This window comes from Ramularia collo-cygni (genome assembly GCF_900074925.1).
Source record: "Ramularia collo-cygni strain URUG2 genome assembly, contig: RCC_scaffold22, whole genome shotgun sequence".
NCBI lineage: Eukaryota > Fungi > Ascomycota > Dothideomycetes > Mycosphaerellales > Mycosphaerellaceae > Ramularia > Ramularia collo-cygni.
Window position 1 is genome coordinate 41,624 of NW_019716276.1, and position 16,065 is coordinate 57,688.

Consider the following 16,065-nt stretch of genomic DNA (forward strand, 5'->3'; position numbering starts at 1 on the left):
AGCAAAAGTCGGTTTAAACGTAGTATTGCCTTCTGCTGCTTGAGCGCTGCTGATTGCTCCTGCGTCCATCTCTGCTGGATCTGTATTCATCCCCGCGACTTCTGCTTCTGCCAGTTCCTCTGCTTGCCGAACGACGGTGTCCGTGGCGAGAGTGGTGGATCTCACGGGTTTCGCGHACGACTTTGACCTTTTCGTCGTTGCGGTGGTTGCGGTGTACTAGGAGGGCGAAGAACTGTGTTGATTTAAGTCAGTGGGTTGTTCTGGTTACACTTCTTGGAGGAGGAGGAGGCCCAAACACTTACAAAGGTCACGAGGAAAGCGATAATGTTGATGATGGCGAGTGCCCAACTTGCTTTCAGCATCGCACAGTTCTTGTTGATGTTCAATCCCCAGCGACTGCCACTTCCTTCTCGACCATATTGTCCAAAGACGCCCAGGTCGAGGTAGATGTCTKCCGTCTCGAAATTGGAGCAATTTGCCTTTGCGATTCCACGAAGGACGACGACGGCGGCGATCAAGGCGGCGAAGAATCCGAGATCGACGGCTGCGACGAAGAAGGCGTCGTGGCGGGCGCGCAGGTAGCCGATCAAGGTGAAGAAGACCCAAGCTAGGGCTAGGACGGAGACGATGAAGAGGAGGAGGATTGGGGTCGGCGTGAGTTGGTTGGATTCGACGTAGCCGTGCACGAACCACGAGAGCATTCCGACAATGGGAATTAATGTGATCATCTCAAAGAGGCGCCAGGAAATGAACAGGAAGCCGGAGATGCCCATCTTGACGGTTTTGTGTCGCGGTGTGGTTGTGGTGGTGAAGATGTGTCTTTTCTCTCGTCGCTTTTGATGTTGTTGTTTGCTGATCGCAGTGAAGATGCTTCACTTGCTCTTCCTTTTTATCACTTCACTCCAGCTCGAGCGCAATGGGCGTGGATTGTTGTGGTGTGGACGTCGCAGTGACTAGCAAGGATGGCTAGCTTTTGGCTCGTGTTTGCGCCTCGGGATGTGAGTGAATGAGGGTGATGTTTATCGACAATCCAAGGCCGGGAATATGTACAGAATACACTGCTGCAGCTTTCATGCACAAGACGGAAGAGCAGGACTCGAAGTGTAACGTTAAAAAGTCGAGTCTAATCTAAATCTTTCCTCGACTCGTGAAAATGAGAAGAGGCGGGGGAGGCTGGGGAGTTCGCGATTTGGTGACGCGCACGTGAAAGCCACAGAATCTCGGCTATTGGTGCCGAGGCGCGATCCGTGTGCTACGAGGTAAGGTAGGTACCTTGCTTATTCATCTGTGTCTACGAACTCTCTTTGCATCGGAGGTTTCTCAAATCCAACAAGTCCTCCCGAGAATCGCAGCGCTGACACGTTGGTAGCGAATCAATTCTCGCAAAATCTATCTTTCCAATGCAAAGGGACACTGTAGGTATGATGTCTGCTTGAAGAAGTAACACAGAGTTGCGTCGTCACCAACGTACAGTAGAAGGGCTACAAGATCTCGAAGAGCTGTGTCCGTATTGAGAGCCGCTTGGCCACTTGATACAAGTATATTTAAACAATCTACTCCATTCCCACCAACTCCTCTATGCATCAATCAAATTCTCCTCGCCATTCTGCTTTGAGGCATCACCCTCCTCTCCATTATCCCTCGTGTCTTTGCTGCCCTTCTTCGACTGTCGCTGATAGTACTGGTCCAGCACCTTCTTAGGGATACGGTTCAACAACTCCTTGGGGTAAATGCGAAGCAACTCCCATGCCTGGTCCAGACCGTCAAAGATGGATCGCTTCTCGTACGCTCCCTGTGAGATGTAGGTCTTTTCAAACTTCTCCAAGAACTCCAGTGAGAGCTTGTCTTCATTGCTGAGCGCTTCCTCTCCGACGACAGCCTTCATGCTAGCGGCGTCACGGCCAATGGCGTACTTGGCGTACAGCTGGTTGGAGACATCCGAGTGATCCTTGCGTGTGTGGCCCTCACCAATGGCYGACTTCATGAGACGAGACAGGGAGGGAAGCACGTTGATTGGTGGGTAGATACCCTTGTTGTGAAGCTCACGGTCAACGAAGATCTGGCCTTCGGTGATGTAGCCCGTCAAGTCGGGAATGGGGTGAGTGATGTCTGAATTGGAATTAGCAAAGACTTCATCAAGTCGTCATGTATGGTCCCTACCGTTGTTGGGCATGGTCAGGATAGGAATCTGAGTGATGGATCCGTTTCGTCCCTGCACACGACCAGCACGCTCGTAAATGGTCGACAAATCAGTGTACATGTAACCTGGGTATCCACGACGACCTGGGACTTCTTCTCTTGCTGCAGAAACCTCACGAAGAGCGTCACAGTATGATGTAAGATCGGTGAGAATGACCAGAACGTGCTTCTCCAATTGGTAGGCGTAGTACTCAGCTGTGGTAAGGGCCAGACGAGGTGTAATGATACGCTCAATGGTGGGATCGTTGGCCAAGTTCAAGAAGAGAGTGACACGCTCCATGCTGCCGTTCTCCTCGAAATCCTTGGTGAAGAAGCGGCTGGTCTCCAAGTTGACACCCATGGCGCCGAAGACGATGGAGAAGTTGTCCGAGTGTCCGTCGTGAACGCCCTTGGTGGGCTGTACCAGACCTGCCTGTCTGCAAATCTGGGCAGCGATTTCGTTGTGAGGAAGACCGGCGGCGGAGAAGATGGGGATCTTCTGTCCACGGGCGATCGAGTTCATGGTGTCAATGGCAGAGATACCAGTGGAGATCATCTCTTCGGGGTAGACACGAGCGTACGGGTTGATAGGAGATCCGTTGATGTCCAGGTAGTCTTCAGCCAAAACTTTGGGCCCCTTGTCAATGGCTCGTCCAGAACCATCGAATACACGCCCCAGCATGTCTTCCGACACACCAAGCTTCAAGCTGTGGCCAGTGAATTCGACTTTGGTCTGATAGGGGTCAGCAAAGCTCGGAGAGTGGGTATACCTGATATAGAGCACACCTTCTTGACATCAATGCCGGAAGTACCCTCAAAGACCTGCACGACGGCACGGTTGCCTGCGAGCTGATGTCAGCCCACTTTCCTCGGAAATGCTGTACCCATTTATTGATCCTACCTCTTGCCTCAAGAACTTGTCCAGACCGCTCAGTGCCATCGGGAAGTGTGAGAGACACAATCTCGTTGAATTGGGGGAATTTGACCTGTTGATGACGTCTCAGTATCCTTTCCATCAACACCATAATCTTCGCCAACGCACATTCTCCAAGATGACCAGCGGTCCGTTGACGCCTCCGATGGTGTTGTACCGTAGACGAGGCGTCACGGACATCATGCGCGGATCGAGATCGTCTTTGGCCATGGCTGCTGTCTGCCAAGCGGGCTGCGCTCAAGAGGTGGATTCGAGGCGGAAGAAGCTGCCTTTGATGGAGTCTGTTGTAGACTCAGCAGATAATGTGTCAATGAGGAGGAGGGGGAGGTTGGATGTCGTCGACGGTGTGGCGGAGGTGAAGCACTTGAGCCGTGAAGCTGCAAGCTTGAAGTTGAGTCGTGCACGTTCCATCACACGTCAACCTGTTCTTCTTGGAGCTTTTGACACCACTGACTATATTGTCTATACAATGCGACAACGAATGAGAGCTCACATCAACGGGACCACCAGAATGACAGATGGAGATGGAGACCGCAAACAGTACACTTCCACGTCATAAAGGCGATAGCACATCACACAGAGCAACGTCTCCCCTCAAACGACTTGCCCTCGACAAACTCAAGAACAAGAATGCAGAGGCACCAGGAGTCAATGGATTGAGGAACACGTTCGAAAACTACTCTCTACTTGAGACAACACACAATACAACCCCATCCTTCTGACATTACGACCTAACTACTTTCCAAAGGAGTCTCAAAAGGCCGGTCCGCTCTTGGTGCAAGCCTTGCCAGATGCGTTCTCTGTCCATTCTGCCAGTCAAGGATGGCGGTGTGAGCGGTGACTCTGTTATCCCACACGGTTACGGAACCCTTCGCCGTATCCCCCTGAATATCTAACTAGGTACTTTCGAAAGGAGTCTCAAAAGGCCGCTCCGCTCTTGGTGTAAGCCTTGCAAGATGCCTTCTCTGGCCATCCTGCCAGTCAAGGATGGCAGTGTGAGCAGTGGAACGATTGYCCCATATAATTACGCTTCCCTTCTCCCATTTGACGCGGGCCTGGAAGTCAGCACCGAGGGCGATGTGGTCATACAAGAATTTCAGGAAGAAATCTGACTCCTCCTTCTTGAATCCGACAATCCGTCGCGTGAATTGTGGGTTCACGAACAGAGACTTCTCGCCTGTGACCGGGTGTGTCCGTACGATTGGGTGGATGTTGGAGACTGGATCGCGGCGAACGATGGATCCCCGGGAAAGGGCTTGCTGAGCTTGTTCGTGGCCTGAATGGACTGCTTTGAGACCGTGGAGACGCTTCTGGAATTCTGGAGAGAGTCGGCGGTATGCCACCGCCATGTTTGCGAACAGAGTGTCGCCACCGGCCGTTGGTCCATCAAGGAGTATGAGAAAGGTTGTGGAAGGAGGCTGCATCTCATAGGTGACGTCGCTGTGCCATGTGATGCTGTTGGTACGCTCTTGGAAGTAGTCGAGGGCGGTGGTATCGCTCGCGGATCGATGCACCAGGTGGACTTTAGGGAATCCTTTTGGCGCGCCCGAAGCTGGATGAATGTGCGAGGGACCATAGTACTCAGCGAAGTCGAGAGCCTCCTGGATTGGGAGATCGGCAAAGTCCTGGTTACGGAAAGCTACGACTTTGTGCTTGGCAACGAAGCGGGCGAGCTCGTCCTTGCCGGCGTTGTTGAGCTTGGAGAGCTGAATTCCGGTGACTTCAGCTCCGATGTTGGCCGTAAGTTCCTTCACTTCACCTCCCGCAAGGAGGTTTGGGAATGTTGGGTCGGCATTGAGGCCGGGTTCGACTGGCTCAAAGGGCTCATACGGAGGGAACTTCTCATCCTCCCAGTACGGTAGGTAATGTGGGTATTTCGCTGGAGGGTGCTTCGCATCGCCCTTTAACTCAATCTCGTAGTTTGTCGTGGATGAACCTTGAGCGAAGGCTTCCTTGGAATTCTCACTTTGCAGCGAATCTTTCTTGATGACTTCCTCGGCAAGTTTGTCGATGGTGCGGTCTGTGAGAGTACTCTCGACCAAAGCTGGAGCCATGATGGAGACGAGGTGTGTAGGATGATACCGTAAGTATTTGGGTTTGACAGCCTCAAAGCTAAAGGACGAGTCAATTTTAAGATCACAAGAATCGAGAAGAAGAATGACGAGCTAGCAGCAATATATATGATCATCGACAATCTCGCAATCGCGGCATCGGACAGGCCCTCTTGCCTCCACCGACAAAGCACCAGGCTTGTGCGGCCGCTCGCCTAGAGGCCATTCTAGAAGAGGTGAGTTGCATGCAAAGCTCTACGACTGGGATGCTACATGCGATCGCCGAGCATTTATGGGAGGGGTAACGAGGACTCCAAGAGTACCTGGGGTATTCTCGAGTCGCCACTCTATACTTTCCCCCGGGTACCTACACACCACAACGTGGARGACGCGTGCGGTGGCGTCTTTCATCGTGCAGTCGGTTCGTCGCATCTCACGGCCGGTCGGACTTGTCATTGTTGAGTGTTGGGTGAGGTTGTGTGCAATCCTCTCTTTCAATTGCGTGCTATGCTCGATCCGACTTTCCTCGCGATTTGATTGGCTGACGGGCCTCAAGTGTTCGCAACGTCACATACATGTAACCATACCACTTCCGTCCCTGCGCCTTTCAGCAAGCTTGTCGGGTGCATTGTTCGGATTGGTAAGGTCCGCGAGATCTGCGGTGGATCCTGCCACATTCGTTATCGAAGACGCCATGCCGTGACGGAGCAGATTGCGTTCATACCTAATCATGCAATTGCGCATGGCTTCAGCCACTATCGAAGGTTTCATCACGTGTCTTGACCCGGTCGGGCGAGGTGATGCATATGTTCTGGCGAGAGTTTGCGTTGAGTACCGCGTAGGCGTGRCATCTGCGTGGTTATAAGGTTCTGGGCGCCATGCCCTCACTTCGTTCTGGGCGCCTCTTGGCTTTGGAAAGTGAATCTTCGGAAGCGACACCTCTTCTCGGCACCATGGGTGGCGATTCAGATTCCCGTGACCAGGCCATCGGGCTGAAAGTATTTCCAGAGGCGGCCATTACGGAGCCTACGGTATTTGCAAGTTCAGGAAAACAGACCTGGGACAATGGTTCTTTGGACTCGTTCTACAAGCCGATTGATACGTACGAAGGCATTCATCGATTCGATCCAGCTTTCCAATGGGAGCCAAAGGAAGAAAAGAGGCTCGTTCGAAAGGTGTGCCTGATGAGCACTCGCTATGAGTATTGCTGATGTTCCTATGGATCGACGTGAGGATATGCTCTTGGGTATGCCTGATGTTCTTCGCCCTACAGCTCGACCGTGGCAACWTCAGCCAGGTGAGTAGAAAGGGAAAAGAAATAGAAATCAAATTGAACATGTTTACTGATTGATATCCATGCCACTAGGCTCTCAGCGATGATCTCTTGACGGGTTAGTTGGGAGCAAAGCCACGCCACGACTGAACGACTTTGTTCTCACCAACGCTACAGACCTCAAAATGACCACAAACGACTACAACACGGGTAAGTTACAGAGGACCTGCGTGGCATCTCAGAGGACACTCCAGAACTAAGCCAGATCTTGGCTCACATCAACGTTGTCTGGGACATCGCTAACACTGCCGAAGGGCAGACGATATTCTTTTTATGTTTCCTCTTCGCAGAGCTTCCCTCCCAGCTCATATCAAAGGCCATAGGTCCCGACAATTGGATACCCGTGCAGGTATACATTTTCATCATCGCTGTCCGAGATCCACGCTGACCACTGTCTTTCCTATAGATGGTAAGTGTGAACGGCTGAAACTGTAGATTGTCGGACAACTTCGCAGCATCTCTCTCCCATGCAAGCGGAATCAAATGCCAAGTCCGACTTTGCAGATGTCGTAGCAGAGAGACGACTTCYGAGACTCCCTGAGACTAGCTAGTCAGCATGACGAACTCACGACTTGAATCTTGTGCTGACACTTCTTGCGAATCTTTCTAGGTATCATGGAGTCTAGTTGCAAGTTGCCAGGCATTCATGACCGGAAGATCAGGTTTCTGGACCTGTCGGGCGCTGCTAGGTCTAATCGAAGGAGGGTACGTCGAAGCAGAGTATAGGGGGATGAGATGTGCCTCGGTGCCAGTGCACTATGAAACTCGTGTGGTGTGAGATGTGCGCTGACTCTCCATACTTTCGTTCAGGTTCATTCCTGACAACGTCTTGTTAGTGGGCTCTCGGATGTTTGCATGTGAAATAGACTGACCAAACTCGTCTTCAGGTACCTCAGCTACTGGTTCGTATATCCCCGAAGCCTCTTTATGGACTGAGACTGAGACTGAAATGTCCGCCAGGTACACCGGCTTTGAGCTGCCCATCAGGCTGTCATTCTTCTGGGTGGCGTATCAAAGTACCAGCATTATATCCGCCTTCTTGGCTTATGGAATCCTACACTTACGTGGTGTTAATGGCAAACCCGGCTGGGCTTGGCTCTTCGCTCTGGAGGGCATGTTGACTGGTCTGATCGGGATCGTCTCATACTTCTATCTACCACCCTCGCCGACCCAGACGGCATCTTGGTTCAGGRGAAAAGATGGATGGTTCAACGAACGAGAAGAAAAGATACTGGCGAGCAAAGCTCACAATATACTAAACTGACCAATACTGATTCGTCTACAGGTCAATCGTGTGCTACGTGATGATCCGAGTAAGGGCGATATGCACAACCGCGAAGGTGAGCTGGCGGTAGTCGTTTGATCTTTGACCAAGCTAACGAATGAAGCTCTCTCTCTGGGTATGTTCTGGAAGTGCCTCAAGGACTATGACCAATTCCCTGTCTATCTCCTTGGTCTATCATGGCGTAAGTACGAGCTCGCGGGTGCAAGTCAACTTCGCTGCGTGTCCACTTATCGGTCATCCTCTGCTTAGGACATTGCTGTCGTGGCATTCGCTAACCATTCCCCTAGTAATCCCAGCCACACCAATCACGTCTTATCTGACACTGCAACTGAAGGCCGTTGGCTTCGGGACGTTTAAAGTACAGCTTCTCACTGTGCCTGCTTACGTTTTGTACATAATCAACCTGCTATTCTTCAGCTGGCTCTCCGAGAGGCTGAACGAGCGATTCTTGCTCGCTACAATCAGCCAATGGTGGGCATTAGCGCTACTCATCGCCCTGGAAGTGCTCTCTGCAGATCGCAGTCCTTGGGTAGCTTGGGTTCTCTCGGTATTGCTCTATGCCATGCCATACTTTCACGCTGTACTTGTCGCAGTGACTTCGAGGAATGCAGGATCGGTGCGGACACGCACTGTCGGTATGTACTTGTTGTTGGATGGGAATTGGTACTGGCTAACGAATCTAAAGCCACTGCCAAATACAACATGTGTGTGCAGGCTTCGAGCATTGTCGGCACCAATGTAAGTGTGATGAGGCCATTCAAACTGTGCGAGAGGGCTGATTTGAGAGATAGATATATCGAGAAGATGATAAGCCTGTATATAGAAGAGGTAACAAGATCCTCATTGCTATCGTATGTTATAACATAGCGCTGTTTGTCGGAGCCAAGGTCTTTTATGTTCACGTCAATAAGTGAGTTCCTCCACCCGAGAATCAGACTAGGCGTGACGCTAACATTCTCAAAGACAGCGCGATAGAATCTGGAGTGCTATGAAGAAGGAAGAGAAGGAAGAATATCTCAGGACCACCAAAGATGAGGGCAACAAACGGCTCGATTTCCGCTTTGCTCACTAGGTAGCCGATTCAACTTGCCATGGACATACATGCCCTTGAAAGCTCTGCAATTTTGTTCAGGTGTACGAGAAACACGAGACTTCAAAAGACTGTCTACAAGCATACAGTATACATCTCACGAGCAGTAGCCATGTCCCCTCCAAACGCGGGTAACATGGCAGCAACCATGGAACGAAGCTGTCAAGAACCTCTTTGGAGCGCTCATGTTCTGGGTGTACATTGTCCCGGCTCAATCGTGTGATCCCTCGTGATTGTTGGTTGGAATGTTGCTGTTGTTGTTGTAAAATCTTCCGGAGGCGCCATCTACGGCCGGAGACTGTGGCATTGAACAGATGGTGCTTGTGGATGGACATGTTTCGGTAGTGAAGCTGTTGAGATTGGATCATCCGCTGATGTTGGCGAAATGTCTGTGCTACGCGTTCCGTGCGCCAGACTGCCACGCTCCAAACTCTGGGAGCAACGAGAGCAGCGAGGTTGGGGTAGGCCTGTGATCAGTGATGAGAGTGAGAATGAAACTTGAGAGCATAGTCGAATGCTGAATTGATCACTCAGAGTACGAGGATGTGTTCAAGACGCAAAACCACTCAATTCCTAGTCAAACTCAATGCAGCGACGATATTGTGCCACCTGGGTATCTCATGCTCCACCAAACTCCATCGCTAACCCAGAACCAAAATCACCTTCAATGCACCAGCACGATAGCTCGGCACATCTCACAAACCCATAGAGACCCTCTTACCTCCTCCACCAACCTCGTCCTCGTCATCCTCCGCCTTGCGCTTCTTCTTCCTGCCCCGTCCCTTCTTCCCGGCCTCGAAATCGCCTTTACCCGCTCCACCTACATCCGCCAAATCCAGCAGATCGCTCGCACTCTCCTTGCCCATAGCATCGAAGTCGACGGCTTTCCGCGCATTCTTCATGTATTTCTCGCGGAACATGTACTCGCTCACACGGCCGAGTAATTGGGGGTTCTTGCRCAGCACCCAGCGGAAATCATCGACTTTGATCTTTTGGCGTCGCGAGTATGATGCGCAGAGGGCGGCGGCGTGGCRGGTTTCGATGATGAAGTCTGTGAGGATCTCTTCGAGGGTGGTGACGGTTAATTGTAATGGGGAGGAGGAGTCGCCGAAAGCGTAGAGGAGTTGTTGAAGATCGGTGTGTGTGAATATTGGCTGGCCTTTGACTCGCGCACGTGCGCGTGGTTCAGCCATGTTGGAGGATGATGGTGTTGTGGTTGTTGTGAGGAGGAGGAGGTTACGGATTGATGATTGATGAGGTGGATGCTGATCGCGCGTGACAAATGGCGCTAGCAGGTAGGTACGCTGCCACCTTTCATTCACTTGCTCTTAACACGGCAGACATCACCCCATCAGATCGAGCGCCAGAATCCATATACGCACTTCACAATGCTCGGGATTCTCAAGTTTCAGACATTTCTCCTGGTGGTGCTGCTGTTCATCTGCTCCTGCACATACCTCCACGGTGTCTTCCCAAGATGGCTCGACGCCAACAAGACTGGGTATGCTCTTTCGAAGATCGCATGACATGTCACGGCTGCTAATTTTTTCGCAGACCTCTCAGCACATTCTGGCGCGCGGCTCGGGTGGGAGAGCGATTGAGCCCATATGTCAGTTTATGCTGTGTAGCCATGGCAGTGAGTTCCCTTCATCATGTTGCATCCATCCGAGCTGACCAAGGACATTAGATGAGCTTGTTACTGGGGCAATAAGATAATGTGGCCCAATAGGCGGCATGTGGGATTAGCGATGGCGTTTGGAAGAGTATGGCGGGCTTTCAAAGATTGATTCCTGGAGCACGAGCGGCAGAGCTAGCATGAGCATCGCTTTCGCACATGATCATGCACAGAATCAAAAGTGGCATTCACGAAACATCTTAATCGACGTGTGTGAAGTGGTGGGTCCGAGAAGTAATGCTTCACGGGCCATGGTCGGGAAGGTTGTTCACTTCCAATCACAATACCCGCCTTGTCAACTTCTCGTATGGTAACTGCAGACGCGCTGGAAGAATGGGGAGAATTGAGGTAGGATGAGCTAGAGGCACGATACCGCCTATCTGTGAAGAATGAGGCGCTCGTCCAGGGTCGTCTTCAATTGCCACAGTGGCCACAGCACAGTACAGGCTAGATCCAGCGACTGACCGTCACGACATGYAATTGCTTGCCCTCGGATGAGCACGAGAAGATCGCACCATCGAAGCCAGACATCAAGACTTGAAACCAACGTTGCCATATAGAGCAAGTCAGACACGACACGGCATTTGGCAGAACCAGAAACAATATGAACGCGAGTGAGTTCAACGATCTTCTCTTACGAACGTTGCATGCATTCACGACGAGCAAGGACTCCTGAAACATGGTATAGCCACTACACACACCCGCCCRTCAAGATGGTATACGGTGACAAAGTCCAGCTTCTCAAGGTCCTGACATCTCCCATGAGACAACCTGAACGGTGCGAGCCAACTCGAACGAATGATGCGAAGAATGTTGCAACGACAAAAACATGTCATCTGTAGCCAACAGTCACCCGTTTTGCTCAACGGCCAAAGTTCTTGAAATGCTGCGGAGAATAGAAATAAACCACAACTTACTAGTCACAAAAGCCAAACGAACGTGGAAGCGTGAGTCACTGTGAGTAAATGTCGATGCCACGCTGTGGTGTCGTGCCGCGTCGTCCAACATGCGTCAAAATGCCACAGAGATTACATGCATACGCCAGCCATTTGTGTGTCACGCAAATCCTGGCCGATCGAGACATTGCGTTGGTCGTTGTTGGAATCGACCAGAAAGTGGTGTAGCAAAAATCGAGAAGATGAGGTCAGGTTGGGTGATTGTGCAAGCCAYGCTTGTTCGATTGAAAGCTCTCAAACCCTTCAAACCAGTTCCGCCGAGCTGCCGTGAAACGCAGCGTGCAGACATATGCTGGGAGACGGCAGCGACTGGGACGAGCATTGCCATGTAACTAGATATAATTAGACGAGTGCCTGGATGATTAACGTCGTGTTTGAGAGAGGCAAGAGAAGTAAGTCTTAGGCATTGATGTAGATGATGCGGGCAGTCTTGCAGCACAGGAACCGTTTGGTCGTTGTTTGTCGTGTTGAGTTGCGGCAGCCCGTTGATTTTCTCCGCCATGGTACATGGAATCTAGCGCTTTCTCCTGAGCCAGGCGACTGGTGCACAGCACGTGTTCTGTTGAAGCCGTGGTTACGGGTGCATTGTCGGTGGCAGCTCCGTTTGCATGCGAACCCGTGCTGAATTGATGCCATTCAATTTCGAGCATTGTTGCGCTTCGTCTGGACCTCATGATTGTTATTTTGAACACGGGGTGAGAGCGGAGACGCCATTCTTGAAGAAAACTAGTGGTGCCTCGAAGCTCAGGAATGGCGGGCCGAAGGGAGGCACGCTAAAAGTCAGCAATCTGCTTCGACACGACACTTGTGAAGAGAATACGAGACGCCGTCGCACGCCCGGCTCGCCAAAACCCTCACAAGCTTTCCCACATGCGACAGTGCAGCGGTGGACCCCGAATCTGGAGCGAGGAGAAGCTGAAGCGAGCAAGCGAGCGGCGATGCTGGCTGGCGTGCACGACTACTCTGCCACGACGAGAATGAAGATCCAAGTTCATGCGGGCATCCATCCGTTGACCGTTTGGCGGCGGCRTGAGGAGAACCGAGCCAGGAAAATCATCTCGTGCTTGCTACCACCGGCGTCGCCTTCCAGAAACGTGCTCGCTGCATGATGTGATCACAGATGGTCTTGATTCGGATCGTCCGTCGGGACAAATTATTCGTGGACACCAAACCATTGTGGGTCCTTTGACGGGAATTGCGCCTGGATTTTGGCCAACCTAACCAACGCCAACCGAGTCCGACCTCTCGCATCGGATGCGCGACCAGGATGGTCTGTACGAACACGCGGAGGTGAGAATAATAATAATGAAAATCGCAAACCACTCACCGCCATGATGCACAAAGATGGCCGCTTCTGCTCAACTGACAAACATTACTGGAAAGAGCGACTGACACTACGCGCCTCACTTCGCGCCCAGTAGCGAACATCATTTTATCCCTCAAATTGCCGTTCGTGAGAGACGTGTCTTTGGAGCGCTCGCCGTTGGCCGGTACCTGCATCACAGCAACGCTCCGTGTCCACACAGCCGCCGAGCTATCCGTAAAGTGGGAGAAGAGGCGGAGCTTGTGCTCGGACCTGCAGCGGTCCACGCCAATCATCGCCCTGTCTGACCTTCCACAGTCAGATTAACTTCCAACCGCTGATTCTGCTAAATTACGGTAGGATGCGCGCTCGGCACGAATCGACGAACAGGGGCAACTCTGTTATGCTGCCGACTCATAGATATACCTCCCCTGTGTCGTGCAACAGCCTGCCTTTCTCTTTCACGGATCTCCTTCACAACACACGCACACTCTTTCAGTCTTTCGGGACCCTTACGCTCTTTAGCACCAAGCCATTCGTTTCTGTGCGTGTTGTTACTATTCCTAGGCGGATCATCAATTCTTCCGACCTCTTCAATCGATTATTACCATTCCAATCATGTACGGAAAGATCGCCTTCGTTGCCGCCCTGGTGGGTGTCAACGCTCTCCCATACGATGCTCCTGCGTACGGCGCTCCCGCTTCTTCCAGCGAGGCTAGCCCAATCTACCCTTCAACCACCGCCGAAGCTGAGGCGCCTCCAACTTACGCAACTCACGCTTCGACCAAGGATGCTGAGCTTCCTTCGTCCAGCGCACCGGCTGTTTACCCTTCCAGCAAGTCTGAGATGAGCCCGATTGTCCCTTCATCATCTGTCGAGATCCCGGTGTACAGCGCTCCCTCTTCATCTTCAGAGAGCAAGGCCACCTACCCGGCCACCTCCAGCGCATCTGAGAGCAAGGCGACTTACCCGGCCACCTCCAGCTCATCCGAGAGCAAGGCTACCTACCCAGCAACCTCAAGCTCGTCCGAGAGCAAGGCGACCTACCCGGCCACCTCAAGCAGCACTACTTGCACCGAGACTCTATCGACTTCCGTCTCCAAGCCATACAAGTCCGAGAGCACCGAGTCTGCCAGCAAGCCTGCGACTTACTACTCCAGCGAGTCCAAGTCTGAGTCCGTCAGCAAGCCTGTCGTCCCCACCACCTACTCTGCTCAGCAGCCAACCACGGTGACCTACGATATGCCAATCACCTACACCCAGGGCACTGGATCTGCTACCACCGTCATCAAGACGACCATCAAGAAGACCAGCACTCTTTACCAGACCACAACTGTCTACATCTCGAAGCCAACTGAGACTGCCACCATGCCAGGTGCCTACCCATCGCAGAGCAAGCCAGCTTCTGCGCCAGTCTACAGCAGCGAGGCACCAAAGGAGTCCTCTCCAGTCCAGCCTTCCGGATACACCACCATCAAGTCTACCGCTACCCAGACTAGTAAGTTGAAAAATGTCAAAAGTCGTTCGGTTTTCCGTCGATGAGCGCCGAATATGCACGGCTCGCTTCTTTCTTCGCCACCGGGTCGAAGTCGATTCTTTTCAAAAGACTTCCACCTTGTCAGGCGAGGTCATTGAAATGCCGCAGCACGCACTCGTTTCTTTGAGTAGTCACTGACATTCATCCTTGCAGACTACATCACCGTGTACCCTGGCCCATCTACCACCGAGACCTGCGTGCCAATCACCAAGACCGTGACCGAGGTAAGCTCTCATCAACCTCAATTCATCGCGATTTAGATCCTAATCAACTCTCTAGACCGCCAAGGTCTACGTTACCGTCCCAGCCAAGAACTCTGCCACTGCTCCTTACCCAACCGGTCCCTCTGCTCCAGTTTACCAGCCTACTGCGCCAGTTTACAAGAGCGAGAGCAAGCCAGTTGAGAGCAAGCCTGTCCAGACTGTCCCTGTCTACCAGAGCAAGCCTGTCGAGAGCAAGCCAGTTCAGACCGCACCTGTCTACGAGACCAAGCCTGTCGAGAGCAAGCCAGTTCAGACCGCACCTGTCTACGAGACAAAGCCTGTTGAGAGCAAGCCAGTTCAGACCGCACCTGTCTACGAGTCCAAGCCTGTCGAGAGCAAGCCAGTTCAGACCGCACCTGTCTACGAGACCAAGCCTGTTGAGAGCAAGCCAGTTCAGACCGCACCTGTCTACGAGACCAAGCCTGTTGAGAGCAAGCCAGTTCAGACCGCACCTGTCTACGAGTCCAAGCCTGTTGAGAGCAAGCCAGTTCAGACCGCACCTGTTTACGAGACCAAGCCTGTTGAGAGCAAGCCAGTCCAGACTGCCCCTGTCTACGAGAGCAAGACCGTCGTTGTCAGCAAGCCAGTTGAGACTGCCCCTGTCTACGTGACCAAGTCCGTCGAGTCCAGCTCTTCTTCCCCCAAATCTCCGGAACAGCCAAAGACAACCGTGACCAAGTGAGTGAACTGAGAGAAAAGGCTAGAGCACACTTTGAAGCCCTCCCAAATTGGCTCATCCCAAGTCCCGACGCTGACCTGCAACGTAAAGGGTCTACCAGTCTGCTTCTTCCTCCACCACCTGCACCGAGGAGGCTGCCACCTCTAGCACGAAGAGCGCTGAGAAGCCATCTTCCGCTCCTGTGTAAGTTCAAATCCAAAGTCTTGCAAGCATCGCACATGGCTACAATTATCCCGTCGCCCTTACTCTTACTGACGACATATAGCTACCCAACCGCCAGCTCCAGCAGCGTCAAGCACGCTGTCCCAACCACCGAGAGCCACGCACCAGTCTACCCAACCGCAAGCYCCAGCAGCGTTAAGGAGGCCACCAAGCCAGCACCAACTGTCTACGTGACACCCGTTCCTGCGGCCAACCCCCCTACCTACAACTAAGCGTATCTTGCTTGGAAAGTAGATGGAGGAACGCTTGATGCACGACTTTKATGACGACACAGCTCACACTTGTGTGTGGTGGTTGTAATTTTCGAGTGTTATCGATTTCATTGTATGTAATTGAACTTTTTTTGAAGTCGAAGACAGGATATGTCAATACAGTTTCGTTGAATTGTTCAATATGTGTGATGTTGTCGGCCACAGTTTCGTGCCTCCTTATGCTCCTCGAAACCGTCCTTGGATCAGCAATGTGTCTTTGAGTGTGCGCTTCCAACGGCGCTCGACATCTTTGAACAATGGCATATGCCATCCCGTTCTGTGTTTAAGCAAAGCCAAGTCATGACAGT

At 52.2% G+C, this 16,065-nt stretch overlaps 7 protein-coding genes; 3 read left to right on the forward strand and 4 right to left on the reverse strand.

The window, feature by feature from the left end:
- Positions 1-13: 13 nt before the first annotated feature.
- On the reverse strand, positions 14-773 carry RCC_10327 (uncharacterized protein; the record flags this gene model as incomplete). XM_023775558.1 has 2 exons in its annotated part: positions 14-232; positions 303-773. 2 exons carry the CDS (start codon positions 771-773, stop codon positions 14-16), a joined length of 690 nt encoding a protein of 229 aa, XP_023631326.1.
- An 803-nt stretch (positions 774-1,576) lies between these two features.
- RCC_10328 (vacuolar ATP synthase subunit B) lies at positions 1,577-3,322 on the reverse strand (the record flags this gene model as incomplete). XM_023775559.1 has 5 exons in its annotated part: positions 1,577-2,109; positions 2,161-2,911; positions 2,965-3,020; positions 3,080-3,164; positions 3,221-3,322. The coding sequence occupies 5 exons, from the start codon at positions 3,320-3,322 to the stop codon at positions 1,577-1,579; spliced, it is 1,527 nt and encodes a 508-aa protein (XP_023631327.1).
- Positions 3,323-4,008: 686 nt separating this feature from the next.
- RCC_10329 (related to E.coli dioxygenase) lies at positions 4,009-5,166 on the reverse strand (the record flags this gene model as incomplete). The annotated part of the gene is made up of 1 exon (XM_023775560.1): positions 4,009-5,166. One exon carries the CDS (start codon positions 5,164-5,166, stop codon positions 4,009-4,011), a length of 1,158 nt encoding a protein of 385 aa, XP_023631328.1.
- A 1,207-nt stretch (positions 5,167-6,373) lies between these two features.
- On the forward strand, positions 6,374-8,853 carry RCC_10330 (probable permease of the major facilitator superfamily; the record flags this gene model as incomplete). XM_023775561.1 has 15 exons in its annotated part: positions 6,374-6,460; positions 6,530-6,554; positions 6,614-6,646; positions 6,751-6,845; positions 6,903-6,905; positions 7,107-7,201; positions 7,307-7,327; positions 7,384-7,398; positions 7,457-7,730; positions 7,782-7,836; positions 7,885-7,962; positions 8,069-8,416; positions 8,467-8,519; positions 8,573-8,691; positions 8,745-8,853. 15 exons carry the CDS (start codon positions 6,374-6,376, stop codon positions 8,851-8,853), a joined length of 1,410 nt encoding a protein of 469 aa, XP_023631329.1.
- Positions 8,854-9,566: 713 nt separating this feature from the next.
- Positions 9,567-10,064, reverse strand: RCC_10331 (uncharacterized protein; the record flags this gene model as incomplete). Its single annotated transcript, XM_023775562.1, has 1 exon — positions 9,567-10,064. The coding sequence occupies one exon, from the start codon at positions 10,062-10,064 to the stop codon at positions 9,567-9,569; it is 498 nt and encodes a 165-aa protein (XP_023631330.1).
- A 195-nt stretch (positions 10,065-10,259) lies between these two features.
- On the forward strand, positions 10,260-10,582 carry RCC_10332 (probable Protein kish-A; the record flags this gene model as incomplete). XM_023775563.1 has 3 exons in its annotated part: positions 10,260-10,372; positions 10,426-10,507; positions 10,559-10,582. 3 exons carry the CDS (start codon positions 10,260-10,262, stop codon positions 10,580-10,582), a joined length of 219 nt encoding a protein of 72 aa, XP_023631331.1.
- A 2,841-nt stretch (positions 10,583-13,423) lies between these two features.
- Positions 13,424-15,718, forward strand: RCC_10333 (uncharacterized protein; the record flags this gene model as incomplete). XM_023775564.1 has 5 exons in its annotated part: positions 13,424-14,303; positions 14,496-14,566; positions 14,622-15,283; positions 15,375-15,467; positions 15,550-15,718. 5 exons carry the CDS (start codon positions 13,424-13,426, stop codon positions 15,716-15,718), a joined length of 1,875 nt encoding a protein of 624 aa, XP_023631332.1.
- Between the last annotated feature and the right edge of the window lie 347 nt (positions 15,719-16,065).